At 36.5% G+C, this 13724-nt stretch overlaps 2 protein-coding genes across 5 annotated transcripts in view; one reads left to right on the top strand and one right to left on the bottom strand.

The window, feature by feature from the left end:
• The first annotated feature begins 2034 nt into the window (after nucleotides 1-2034).
• On the top strand, nucleotides 2035-6769 carry eIF2Bepsilon (eukaryotic translation initiation factor 2B subunit epsilon). The gene is made up of 7 exons (XM_075302159.1): nucleotides 2035-2205; nucleotides 2271-2395; nucleotides 2459-2650; nucleotides 2710-3563; nucleotides 5745-5975; nucleotides 6049-6332; nucleotides 6393-6769. The coding sequence occupies exons 1-7, from the start codon at nucleotides 2110-2112 to the stop codon at nucleotides 6603-6605; spliced, it is 1995 nt and encodes a 664-aa protein (XP_075158274.1). The 5' UTR covers nucleotides 2035-2109; the 3' UTR covers nucleotides 6606-6769.
• mip130 (Myb-interacting protein 130) overlaps nucleotides 6658-13724 on the bottom strand; it is a 28561-nt gene continuing 21494 nt past the window's right edge. For all 4 annotated transcript variants that reach the window (XM_075302155.1, XM_075302156.1, XM_075302158.1 and 1 more), the window contains exon 2: nucleotides 6658-8852. In XM_075302155.1, the coding sequence (XP_075158270.1) occupies nucleotides 6811-8841 (2031 nt within the window). In that variant the 5' untranslated portion in view covers nucleotides 8842-8852 and the 3' untranslated portion in view covers nucleotides 6658-6810. The remainder of the gene's footprint in view (nucleotides 8853-13724) is intronic.

Below are 13724 nucleotides of genomic sequence, written 5' to 3'. Positions count from 1 at the left end.
TTGGATTTTTCATTCAGTGTAAACGGCCCTTAGATTTCATACCCGGCAAATTGAGTTAATAAACATTTATGGTACACTTTGAGTAAGAATTTATTATACATGAGGTATACAAAACAGCACAATTTCATCAAAAATCGAAGTAAACGATAAGGTGCTTTCAATAAGGAGTTCATATATATGGAATTTGTGCCACATAAAAAAAGCAATTAGCATTGCTTTTTATTTTATGTGGCACCGTCCGTCGAAAGTATGTTTATCTGTTAAAAATTTGGATGCCTTGATGTTTTTACTTAAATTGATAAAGTACAAAAGGATTATCACAATACGCCTAATCTAACTTAATCCTAAAAATATTTTACTGAGTAAGACAGCGATATGAAATGGCTTTTTATTTATTTTTGTAATGATATTTTTGTTTTTCTTTTCTTAACAATTTTGAGTTGTAAAGGGTGATTCTTTTGAGGTTAGGATTTTCATGCATTAGTATTTGACAGATCACGTGGGATTTCAGACATGGTGTCAAAAAGAAAGATGCTCAGTATGCTTTGACATTTCATCATGAATAGACGAACGATCTGCCACAACGTCGAATTTTCAGTGAATGGGCCCTAGAAAAGTTGGCAGAAAATCCGCTTTTTTATCGACAAATTTTGTTCAGCGATGAGGCTCATTTCTGGTTGAATGGCTACGTAAATAAGCAAAATTGCCGCATTTGGAGTGAAGAGCAACCAGAAGCCGTTTAAGAACTGCCCATGCATCCCGAAAAATGCACTGTTTGGTGTGGTTTGTACGCTGGTGGAATCATTGAACCGTATTTTTTCAAAGATGCTGTTGGACGCAATGTTACGGTGAATGGCGATCGCTATCGTTCGATGCTAACAAACTTTTTGTTGCCAAAAATGGAAGAACTGAACTTGGTTGACATGTGGTTTCAACAAGATGGCGCTACATGCCACACAGCTCGCGATTCTATGGCCATTTTGAGGGAAAACTTCGGAGAACAATTCATCTCAAGAAATGGACCGGTAAGTTGGCCACCAAGATCATGCGATTTGACGCCTTTAGACTATTTTTTGTGGGGCTACGTCAAGTCTAAAGTCTACAGAAATAAGCCAGCAACTATTCCAGCTTTGGAAGACAACATTTCCGAAGAAATTCGGGCTATTCCGGCCGAAATGCTCGAAAAAGTTGCCCAAAATTGGACTTTCCGAATGGACCACCTAAGACGCAGCCGCGGTCAACATTTAAATGAAATTATCTTCAAAAAGTAAATGTCATGGACCAATCTAACGTTTCAAATAAAGAACCGATGAGATTTTGCAAATTTTATGCGTTTTTTTTAAAAAAAAGTTATCAAGCTCTTAACAAATCACCCTTTATTTACTAAACTGCTAAAATTTGGAACTTTTATACTTATCCATTATTTTGCCCATATGCAAAACAATATATTGACAGTTTATCATAGGAATGGACTGAATAGTCTAAGTGAGCCTGACACATCGGGCTGCCACCTAACCTAACCTAGGAATTTCTATGCTAAAAGTAGGCTTGCAGTCTAACCACTATAAGAGATTACCTTTAGCTTTGCATCACAAATTACCTAGTTTTCTAAAAATAAATAAATATATAATAATAAGTACCTAAAAATAAATAAATATCCAATAATAAAAGTCTAAAAATAAATAAATATTCAATTTCGGGCAGAAGATGAAAAAAATTTCTTTGAATAGTTTTAAAACATTTTTGTATACTGTTTTTGTTGAACAACTAAATCATAAATCTAATAACTTTAACCGAATTTCAACTCTAATTTGCTTTAAAAAATTTGATTTCAGATCCAATTTTAGTAGATTTCGAGCCTAATGGGAATGGGGTATAATATTCCCAAGCAATTTTTTTATTTGTTTTTGCAAATTCAAAAATACGATAACGGTCGACACACTCCCGAGAGCTATTAACGGAAATGTACAATCGATAACAGTTTGTTTATCATTATCGCCGATGTTATCGTTGTTTGGGTTTATCGATTTTCTCCCTTCACAAATAATGTGGACGTTGCATGCTGACTGGCTATAGAATATTTTTATTTTTGCAAAAATTATAAATAAAATGGATCATTTTGGGAAAAAGGAAGTTATTCAAGCTATACTTATAGCAGACAACAATGTGGAAAACTTCAAACCAATGTCTGATGATGATTCCACCGTAAGTAGGCCACAGTTTTTCACTATATTTATGGATGTTAAAGGGTCCAATTTTTTCCTTTGCAGGCACTCATTCCTTTGGTGAATGTACCAATGTTGGATTATGCCCTGGAGGCTCTAAACCGAAGTGGAATTGAAGAAGTGTTTGTTTTTGCCAGTTTGCATTTGCAAAGTGTTCGAGATCACATCAAGTAAGTTAGAAAATTGTTGTTCTATTTCACAGTAAAATTATTGTTTTCTACCATTGGCATTAGGAAAGGAATTGCATCACTCAGTTCGTGGTCTGTAAATATGACAGTGACTGTTATTGGTGGTGAAGCATGCCGAAGTTTTGGTGATGCCATGAGAGAATTAGATAGCAAGGCATTGATACGAGGCAATTTTGTTATTTTGGGAGCAGATACTGTTACCAATACAGATTTTAGACCCATATTCGAACAACACAAGTAAGTTGTTATTGAAATTAAGTCATCTTGTAATTAAAACCACATCGTTTTGCTTTTAGAAAAATTGTTAAATACGATAAAGGTGCTGCAGCCACTTTGATATTTAAAGAAGCTGAAAATCATCTACGTACAGGCAATGAAATTATGATAGCCATGGATAGTCAAAATAATAGACTACACCACCATCAAAGACTGCGTTTAAATGGCAAAGAAACACATTTTGAAATACCATTGGAAGTATTCATGAACAATTCCCAAGTGGTTTTGCATCACAATATAATAGACCCCCAAATGGCAATTGGTTCACCCTCTATGCTCTCCCTATTTTCGGATAATTTTGATTTTGAGACACGAGATGACTTCGTTAAAGGCATTCTTATAAATGAGGAAATATTGGATAGCCGAATTTATGTTTCTCTATTACCCAGAGAGCAATATGCTCGTAAAGTTAATAATTGGCTAACATATCAAGTTGTTAGCAATGATATCATTGGACGTTGGACATATCCCATGGTCCCTGATATGGGCATAGTGGGCTTAAAGCAACAATATATATTCCTTAAGAATAACATTTACAAAAGTCCCACAGCAAATGTGTCCAAGGTTATGTTGAGGGAAAATGTTGTAGCCCATGCTGGTTGTGTTGTAGCCAGCGGCTCTTCGTTGAGCAATACTGTTTTAGGACAAAATGTAAAAATTGGCCAAAATTGTTGTATTTCAAATGCATTTGTACTGGATGACACTGTGATCGAAGATAATTGTATTTTGGAATTTTGTATAGTTGGAGGAAAATCAAAAATTGGTGCGTCCACAGTATTGAAGGATGGCTGTGTTGTGGGTAAAGGATGTATTCTTCCAGCCAAAACGAATTTGTCTAATGTTGTTATAGCTTCAGCTCCTAATCAGGATGATGGTATGTATAACTGTGTGGCTTCATATTTCGTTTATTATTTATAGTAACGTAACTGACTAATTTTATTTTTTTGAGAGTGTTAATTAGGATAGGTTAGGTGGCAGCCCGATGTATCAGGTAGAGGTGTGCACGTGACACTAAATTGTCGTGACTCACGAACATTTTCGTGACTTACGCGTGAGTCGTGAGTCACGCTGACGGCAAAGGCGTGAGTGTGCGTGAGCGTGATTAACCAACCAAATGTCGTGCGTGAGCCACGAAAATAATATCTTCGTGAGTGTGCGTGAGTAAGGAATTTCGGAAAAACACGCTCACGAAAATAATCCCGCTTACGAACATAAAATGCTTACGAGTTGAATTCATTTATAATTTTAGTGACATCCTAGGTGGTAAGAGTTTTATAACGCACTCGATTTTAACCATACTCATGTTTTCAGTCATAGGTAAATCACTCATAAAATTATTCGTGAGTCACGAAGTTTTTCGTGAGTCACGACATTTTTCGTGGCTCCCTTGAGGGTGATGATGCCACCTCTAGAAAATTTTAGCCTTTAGAAATTTTATTAGCTTTCATTTCACTATTATTTTTTCTGAAAACAAATCATTTTCATATATGAATTATATCGTATGTGACAGTGTAGCTCCCACTTTTATTAAGAATCGGCAACACTCATGTGGTATAAGGCACAAGTAAAATTGAGATAATAGATCCCAGTAACACAAAGTGAACTGGGGAGTTCTTTTCAAGGTAGTGTGATATCCCAAGCATTGTTTAAATCCTTCCTATCCTATATACCAACAATCGGTTTTTCGCACATGACACCCCTAGATGGTGTCATGTGCGAAAAACCGACTGGCATTCATAGGTCCATAGGTTCTATTTCAGTTTAGGCCGAAAGTCAAAAAGTTGTTTATTTCTCAGTAATTCAGACTATATTTGTGAGTATTATGCATCTTCTCTAAGTGATTTCCCATATTGTTCGGTACGTCATTCGGACGCAACTAGCATAGAGTAGTACCCCTACGGCAAATTGGTGCAAGGGATCTATCACAGGACTGGTACCATAATTTATTGATGTCTATATTCTACTGGTATTAAAATCTTATTGGATATATACATTTTCTGAAATACAATTAGACCAGAACTGGATCTGGCCCATACACACAAGGGATTAGTCATATACCGGTCGAAGGCAGTGTTGCCAGTATTGGCGATACTTTTATCGTGCGTGGGAATGAAATTTTTGAATTGGGAAGTTAGGGGAATTTCCAATTTTTGGGATTTTTTTTTGAAATCTGCCCAGTATAATAAATCAGGCTTAGAATAAAAGTTTACATGAAGAACTTTTCTACGTTATTAAAAAGGACTTAAAAATGTACAGCGAATCATAAAGTATAAAAACACATTGCCCTTATTTATTCCACGGCATACATGTGGTGCATTTGGTCAGAAACGGGCGCGAGATTTTATTTTGGGCCCAAACTCTAATACACATTGTACTCTGCTTGGCTATGTCGAAATATTGCACCTTTACCTGCGGTCTTCACTGAAAATATCCCATAAATATTGAAATAATATCGGCACATTTTTAACAACATCATATTGATCGATCAGTCTTATTTCTTGGCCAAACCTAAAAAGCGCCATATTTATTTTATTAATTTTTTATTTTGATCTTATAGTAAATAAAAGATAAAAAATAATTGACAAGACCATCAGCTTATGCCATACTTTTTTTTAATTTTAAATTGTTAGGGATTTTCTACAGTTGATATTATTCCTTATTTTTTCACAAAGAATTTTTAAAAATTTATTGGGAATTTTTGTGAAAATTTGTAATTTAAATTGACGAGTTTTGGGAACTAAAGTGTCCCAATTTGGGCACAAGATCCAGGAAAATAATGGCAACACTGATTCTAGTATTTATCCATTTCCGTAGGGACTTATCATGTGGAGACTAAAATTCTCCATGTACACGGATATATCCATCATAGCAGCACTCGCACAATTAGATTTTAACTAAACTTAATAGACTAGAATAATGAATTTTAGTTCGCCATCATAGTACAAGTTGCCGGTTGTGATATTTTTAATTCGGTTACATTTACCCATTTGCCAATAGACTTTTCAAGATCAAAATATTTGCCTTCCTATTAATCGTAAATATTTAACTCTTTCAGAAAATGTCAGCTTTAAAAAGATTGGCGACAAGGCCTATATAATAGTCGCCCATGATAATGAAACTGCCACCTCCGAAGATGAGGACAATGATGACGACGATATACTGCAAGTGAAACAAATTGTACCTAAAATGATGAGACTGCCAATTAAATATGAAGAGAGTGACTATAGTTCAAGCAGTGATGAAGATGAATCTCGTCCCTGTTCACCAATGCCTGATGACACCAATAGTAAGCCTATTCCCGTATAATTAATATTGATTTTCAAATACTAACTTTAATGTCCTTTATCCTTTTCATACAGTTTTCCTTTCCGAAGTTATTGATTCTCTATCACGTGGCTTCCAAGAGAAATCTAATCCTGATTTTCTTATACTCGAAATTAATTCATCTCGTTACGCTTATAACATGTCACTGAAAGAAGTAAATTTCAATGTTGTGAAAGCCATTTTTAGTTTACCACCCATTAAGGAATCTACCGGGAATGTATTGGTTGAAATAAATGCGGTACTAAAACAACTCGGTCCGGTTATGACGAATTACATTAAAAGTGAAGAATCTATGATGGATTGTCTCAAAGCTCTGGAGGTAAGTGATTGCATATGAATTGCGATATCATCTAATTCCTATTTCTATACGTTTTTTTAGGATATTTATGTGGAAAATGAAAAGGTACGCGAGAAGATTTCCCAAATTGTCCATTATCTCTACGATAAAGATTTCGTTAGCGAGGAGGCTATTTTGGCATGGCATGAAGACTTGGACTTGGAAGAATATGCCAATCTGCATAAAAGTCTACAAAAATTAATTGAATGGTTGCAGCAGTCTAGTGATGAGGACGATGATGATGAAAGCGATTGAGTATAGAACGCAATTGTGAAATTAAATTTTACCCGCGTCTGAAAGCAAAACATTTGTTTGTTTTTTTTTTTCGTGTTTTTTATTTCGAAAAAAATGTTATGTTTTAAAAAGCCACAATTTATACATATGCAAAAGAAATAAACAATAAAAATTAAAGAAGAAAATTCCTAGAATATACTATTTAATAAAAAAAGTTGAAAACGCACTACGTTTGGTTCATAGAACCGCTCATATTCATGCTTGCATTCATCATACTTTGACCAATGCCCAGGCGTATATGGTGCAAATGAATTTGAACATGCTTTTGGAAAGTTTCCACATTAGCGCCATACAAGCTGGAACGAACTTCCTCGATACAACCCTCCAGGACTTTATTGACTTGTGATGAATTTTCGGTACTGAGGTGAGAAGCTACTAAAAGAACCGTGGCCAATTTCTTTATCAGACTTAGGATACTATGGCCTTCCAATACACCAGGATTATTACGCTGCATAGCCTCTTCTGCGGCTTCGCGGCATTTTTCTCGCAAATATGATGGTGTTAGCATTGCCTGTACCTGTGGATCACGTGTCAACTCTCCGGCAAATGCTTGCAAATCGTTGAGATAGTCCTGTATTGCAAGATTCATTTTTTCCATTGATATCACTATCGATGCATACCGTCTTTGGAACTCCTCACTCAATTGTGGAGTTGTAATATCCGATCCTCCGATACTTTGGCTTTCGTCTGACGACGATGATCCTGAATTGTTGTGAGCAGCCACCAGTTGTTGTGAAACCTTCAGCTCTGCCTCGTTGTTCATATCGTTGAGACGCATAAGTTTGGACTGCTTAATTTTTATGGCCCGTTTAAGGCGTACTAAAGTTTCCAATAGCTTTGGTGGATATCCATTAATATTTTCCTCCCGTAATACAGGATTTTTGAAGGGGCTATCGATGACCTCTCCCAACAGGGGATCACTTTTATTCATATTATAACGACCTTGACGTAAACCAGCTCCTCTTAGTGGAGTTCTAATACCAGTAGCACCATTGTAAACGCTCATTAGACTGGGTCGGAAATCTTTGGTGATACTTTGCAATGGTAACATTTCATTGAAATTTTCCGAAACAATTTCATAGTCGGGAATTGAATGTGTTCCCAGGCCGGGACGATCAAATGTCACTCGATATGAAGAAGCCAGGGAATCGAAGGCATCTACGGTTCCACTAAATATACCATCTTGGGGCACACGCAGCCGAGCTGTAACCTTGGTACCCAAAGGCAATGGTAAAGGTATTTTATCGGGTAAATCTTTTAAGAAATTCATATCCTTTACTTCGCCCGTTCGCCTGGTTTGCATGAAACGCATTTTTTGTCTTTTCTTTTCCAATTCTCTGCGTTCCTCATCGAAAAAGGCCTGCGAACAACGTCTCGGTTTGCCCATTAGCGAGCGAACTTTCTGCCATTCGGCTCGTGTCAATTGACGTGTTCGTAAATTGGGAAATGATTCCGCCAGGCAAACTTGAAAATCATTCTCACCTTCAAACAAAGGTTTATCGATGAACGAATAGAACCACTCATAGATAACCCATTTATGGGCTTTAGGCAATTTCAGTATATTACGCAACCGCATGCCTATACGTTGGCCGATTTTCTTATCGGCTGGTATAATTGACGATGAACACATATTGACTCCAGATGCCACACCCGATTTGGGTGTACTACTATTCGAGTGCGCATTGTTTCCGCCATGTTTACTGGGAGTGCTAGGTTCCGTCTGTTCCCGGTATTTATTTTGTTTTTCCTCGGATCGCATATAACGTGATACAACTCCTTTTCGTTTCTTCAATACCTTGGTGGGAGTTTTATTTGGTGAACTTGTTTTCATTGAAACTTTTCGTGGCGATAGACTCATGCGTAGCGGTTTATCATCGTTTATAATATCATCGTCAAAGAATAATCGATTACGTTTACGTATTCTAGCTGGCATACCCCGGGCATTAAGCATTTGTATGGGCTGTTGGGGTTGGGGTTTTGGTGGAGGAGCAGTACCCACACGTTGAAGACCTAATGTTGCTAAACTAAACGATGGTGGCGGTTCTTCAGGTTCATCTTCAGATATGGGAGGTGAAGGCTGTTGTTGATCTTCGGTCTCCTCTTGTTCTTCATTGTCGTCATCTCCTTCATGTTTGTTACTTTTTTGAGATGATGTCGAGGCAGTCTCGTCTTCCATATTGTTATCTTCTTGCATCATTTTCTAATAAGCTGAAAATTTCGAATTGTACAAGTTATTAAGGTTGATTCGATCTTTTTTTTTGTATATTTTGAAGAATTTTGTGCATGTGGTTTTAATGTTCACTCTATGTACGGCAATCCCTTTCTCCCATTGTTATTACTTTAAAAAGATATTCAATAGCATTAGAATCCCAAACCCCAATTTATAAGCTATCCTGATAATGATGAAAACTTGATATAAAATTAGGAATTGAAACCATAGTAACTATACCCAAAGCAATTTGTTAGTAAACACAGCAGAAAAGTCTTCTAAAACATTAAAGGGGTTTGTTTGAGGCAAAAGTAAAGTGGATGTATCTCTCACTCACAAAAATTTTCGTGTGCCACGCTGATGGCAACGGCGTGTCTGTGAGTGATTAACCCACCCAAAATGTAGTGCATGGGCGTGAGCCACAAAAATAATTTTTTCGCGAGAAAGCGTGATTAAATAATTTCGAAAAAAAATATACGCTCACAAAAAATCCATCTCACGAACATAATAACGCTTACGTGTTGAAATCGTTTACAATTTTAGTGACACCTTGATGTTGGAAGTTTAAAAACGCTCTCGATTTTAATCATGTTCACTTTTTTAATCAGGTTCCCCCAAGTTGTTGTTGATGTAACAGTTTGTTGTTTTATCATTCATTTACGCTGCTACGCTCAATCACTGATAGGTAGAAATTGAGGCGGCTACACTTGCCTGTTTTTAGTTGAGCCTACTTAGTTGAACTATCCTAGTAGTGCCGTGGGAAGACGCTTTCCTCCGGTGCTATGGACGGTGCTCGGACATCGAAAACAGAATTAAGCTTGTAGCTTCTCACATCTAGTATCCTCACGAATCCTGTATGGTAACAGGTTGGCTGATAATTCCCCGGTCTAACAAAGAAAACACAATTTTTTGTCAAAATTCGTTTTTATTATTCAACATAGTTCCCTTCAAGAGCGATATAACGACCTTCCAATTTTTCATACCATTTTGGTAGTACTCCTTCGGTTTTGCCTCAAAATAGCCCTCAGTTTCGGCGATCACCTCTTCATTGCAGCCAAATTTTTTCCCTGCGAGCATCCTTTTGAGGTCTGAGAACAAGAAAAAGTCGCTGGGGGCCAGAATTGGAGAATACTGTGGGTGGGGAAGCAATTCGAAGCCCAATTCATGAATTTTTGCCATCGTTCTCAATGACTTGTGGCACGGTGCGTTGTCTTGGTGGAACAACACTTTTTTCTTAATATGGGGCCGTTTTGCCGCGATTTTGACCTCCAAACGCTCCAATAACGCCATATAATAGTCACTGTTGATGGTTTTTCCCTTCTCAAGATAATAGATACTAATTATTCCATGCGCATCCCAAAAAACAGAGGCCATTATTTTGCCAGCGGACTTTTGAGTCTTTCCACGCTTCGGACACGGTTCACCGGTCGCTGTCCACTCAGCCGACTGTCGATTGGACTCAGGAGTGTAGTGATGGAGCCATGTTTCATCCATTGTCACATATCGACGGAAAAACGCGGGTGTATTACGAGTTAATAGCTGCAAACACCACTCAGAATCATCAACCAGTTGTTTTTGTTCAAATGTTAGCTCGCGCGGCACCCATTTTGCACAGAGCTTCCGCATATCCAAATATTCATTAATGGTATGAACAACACGTTCCTTTGATATCTTTAAGGCCTCTGCTATCTCGATCAACTTCAACTCTATCTCACAAACTAATTGACTTACAGACGTCAAATTTTGACACGAATCATTTGGAGGTTGGTACTATATAAAAATAATATGTATTTAATACTAGCGACGCCATCTATGTGTCAGACCGGGGACTTATCAGCCAACCTTTTATGTTGCCGGTTCTGCGCTCTAGATGATGTAGATTAACCCTTACCTGGATGGTGGTTGTCCATCCATAAGATAGTGGTTTGGTAAATTACTTATACAACTCTAGGATTGTTCCTATATCTAATCACGAATACGATGAAGTTTTTTCATTTTAAATTCGCACTTACGAACTCTCAAAAGTGAACTTGAACAGTAACATACGATTCAATGGTGAGTCACTAAAATGTTTTTCAATGGGGCGATTTTTCGTGATTCACGATATTTCTTATCGTGAGTGTGCATGGTGCGAGTGTTTTAAAGTTTTTTCGTGAGTGAGCACGTATTTTCTTTTCATTTTAAAAATATAGTGCGTAAAACCGTTTGCCTAGGTTAGGTTAGGTTAGGTTATGTGGCAGCCCGATGTATCAGGCTCACTTAGACTATTCAGTACCACAGTGGTGAACTTCTCTCTAACTATGACCTAAGGGAGTTTCATGGAAAGGGGATTTAACTCAAATTAAAGCTTCCCAGCAAAAATTGAAAGTTGTTATAAAGGTACAACTTTAAAAACACTTCCAAAAATGTCTTTTATTTTAACTAAACAGGAAGTTATTTTAATTCAATTTTTTTATAACTCGCTATTTTCATATTTTTAATGGTTAATTTTAACTTTTTTTTTTGCTTCAAATGGGTTAAAAACCGAGTAAAAGTTAACAAAATGGTACGAATTATTTAAATTATGTAGGAAAAAAATCCTAAATCCACTCTAGAAAAATTGCGAACTTTTGAAAATATTTTAGCCCCCATTTTCATGAAGCTCCGTTAGTGCTACGTTAGCTAACGAAATTTTGAACCGAACTATATGGACATATCTGTCATCTTGCCTATATATTCCATATGCGAGTTACAGTACGGTCACACTGGGCAAATATTTGACAGAAACCGAAAAAGAATTAGTCACCACAGTCAAACCAGCAAACTTTCTTAGCCCATATTGGTCTGACACATAGATGGCGTCGATAGTATTAAATTCATATTATTTTTATGTAGTACCAACCTTCAAATGATTCGTGTCAAAATTTGACGTCTGTAAGTCAATTAGTTTGTGAGATAGAGCGTCTTTTGTGAAGCAACTTTTGTTATTGTGAAAAAAAATGGAAAAAAAGGAATTTCGTGTTTTGGTAAAATACTGTTTTCTGAAGGGAAAAAATACGGTGGAAGGAAAAACTTGGCTTGATAATGAGCTTCCGGACTCTGCCCCAGGGAAATCAACAATAATTGATTGGTATGCAAAATTCAAGCGTGGTGAAATGAGCACGGAGGATGGTGAACGCAGTGGACGCCCGAAAGAGGTGGTTACCAACGAAAACATCAAAAAAATCCACAAAATGATTTTCAATGACCGTAAAATGAAGTTGATCGAGATAACAGACGCCTTAAAGATATCAAAGGAACGTTTTGGTCATATCATTCATCAATATTTGGATATGCGGAAGCTCTGTGTAAAATGGGTGCCGCGCGAGCTCACATTTGAGCAAAAACAACAACGTGTTGATGATTCTGAGCGGAGTTTGAAGCTGTTAACTCGTAATACATCCGAGTTTTTCCATCGATATGTGACAATGGATGACACGTGGCTCCATCACTACACTCCTGAGTCCAATCGACAGTCGGCTGAGTGGACAGCGACCGGTGAACCGTCTCCGAAGCGTGGAAAGACTCAAAAGTCCGCTGGCAAGGTAATGGCCTCTGTTTTTTGGAATGCGCATGGAATAATTTTTATCGATTATCTTGAGAAGGGAAAAACCATCAACAGTGACTATTATATAGCGTTATTGGAGCGTTTGAAGGTCGAAATCGCGGCAAAACGGCCCCATATGAAGAAGAAAAAAGTGTTGTTCCACCAAGACAACGCACCGTGCCACAAGTCATTGAGAACGATGGCAAAAATTCATGAATTGGGATTCGAATTGCTTCCCCACTTACCGTATTCTCCAGATCTGGCCCCCAGCGACTTTTTCTTGTTCTCAGACCTCAAAAGGATGCTCGCAGGGAAAAAATTTGGCTGCAATGAAGAGGTGATCGCCGAAACTGAGGCCTATTTTTAGGCAAAACCGAAGGAGTACTGCCAAAATGGTATCAAACAAATTGGAAGGTCGTTATAATCGTTGTATCGCTCTTGAAGGGAACTATGTTGAATAATAAAAACGAATTTTGACAAAAAAAATGTGTTTTTCTTTGTTAGACCGAAGATAAGATATTTCCATTTTATTAACTGGTATTTAAACTCTAACGAAGCTATATGAAAATGAGCTTTAGTCAAAAGTTTCAGACAAGCGTTAGAATGCATTAAAACTCGTGCAACGGCAGTTGAAAATGTGGACATCGGTCCTACACACAAAAAAATTTCACGAAAATTTTTCCAATTAAAATTTTAATTGAATTTTAAAAAATATTCAATTAAATGGTTTAATGAATTTATTCTGATAATTGGTTGATAGTTTTGCTGCAAGTAGAGGATGCTGATGAGGAATGTGGTAATTCCGAAACGTGCGTCCATCCAACCATCTTGCACAGAAAAAAATATCACCAAAATATTTCCAATTAAAAAGTTAATTGAAGTTGAAAATTGTTTCAATTAATAAATTAATTGATACAATTCACTTTTTAATCATGATAGGAACATTAAGTTAATTACGTCAATGATTGAAAATTTTAAAATTTTTAATTAAAAAATTAATTGATACAATTAACTTTTTACTCAAATTCGGAAGACTAATTCAGTTAAAAAAGTGCTGATTTTTTTTTAATTTTTAATTTAAAATGTATTTCAAACAATCATTTGTTAATCCAAATAAAAACTCTAAGCCAATTCAGAAAGTAATTAAAAATAGTTACCTTTTTTTATTAATAAATTGAGTTGTGCAATCAACATCAATTAAATTTTTAATTGACTCAATTAAAAAATTAATTGAAATTTGCTGAAAAAAATCAATTAATTTTTTAATCAAGATTTTTTTCTATGGCCAATTAAAACTGTGATTGAT

This window comes from Haematobia irritans, chromosome 3 (assembly GCF_050003625.1).
Source record: "Haematobia irritans isolate KBUSLIRL chromosome 3, ASM5000362v1, whole genome shotgun sequence".
NCBI lineage: Eukaryota > Metazoa > Arthropoda > Insecta > Diptera > Muscidae > Haematobia > Haematobia irritans.
This window is presented reverse-complemented; position numbering and strand designations above follow the sequence as displayed.

Bases quoted from the DNA above. Each gene is read 5' to 3' on its own strand.
- eIF2Bepsilon (XM_075302159.1), top strand. From the start codon at position 2,110: ATGGATCATTTTGGGAAAAAGGAAGTTATTCAAGCTATACTTATAGCA. The intron at 2,206-2,270 runs GTAAGTAGGCCA...TTTCCTTTGCAG, and splicing joins TGTCTGATGATGATTCCACC to GCACTCATTCCTTTGGTGAA. The intron at 2,651-2,709 runs GTAAGTTGTTAT...TTTTGCTTTTAG, and splicing joins CCCATATTCGAACAACACAA to AAAAATTGTTAAATACGATA.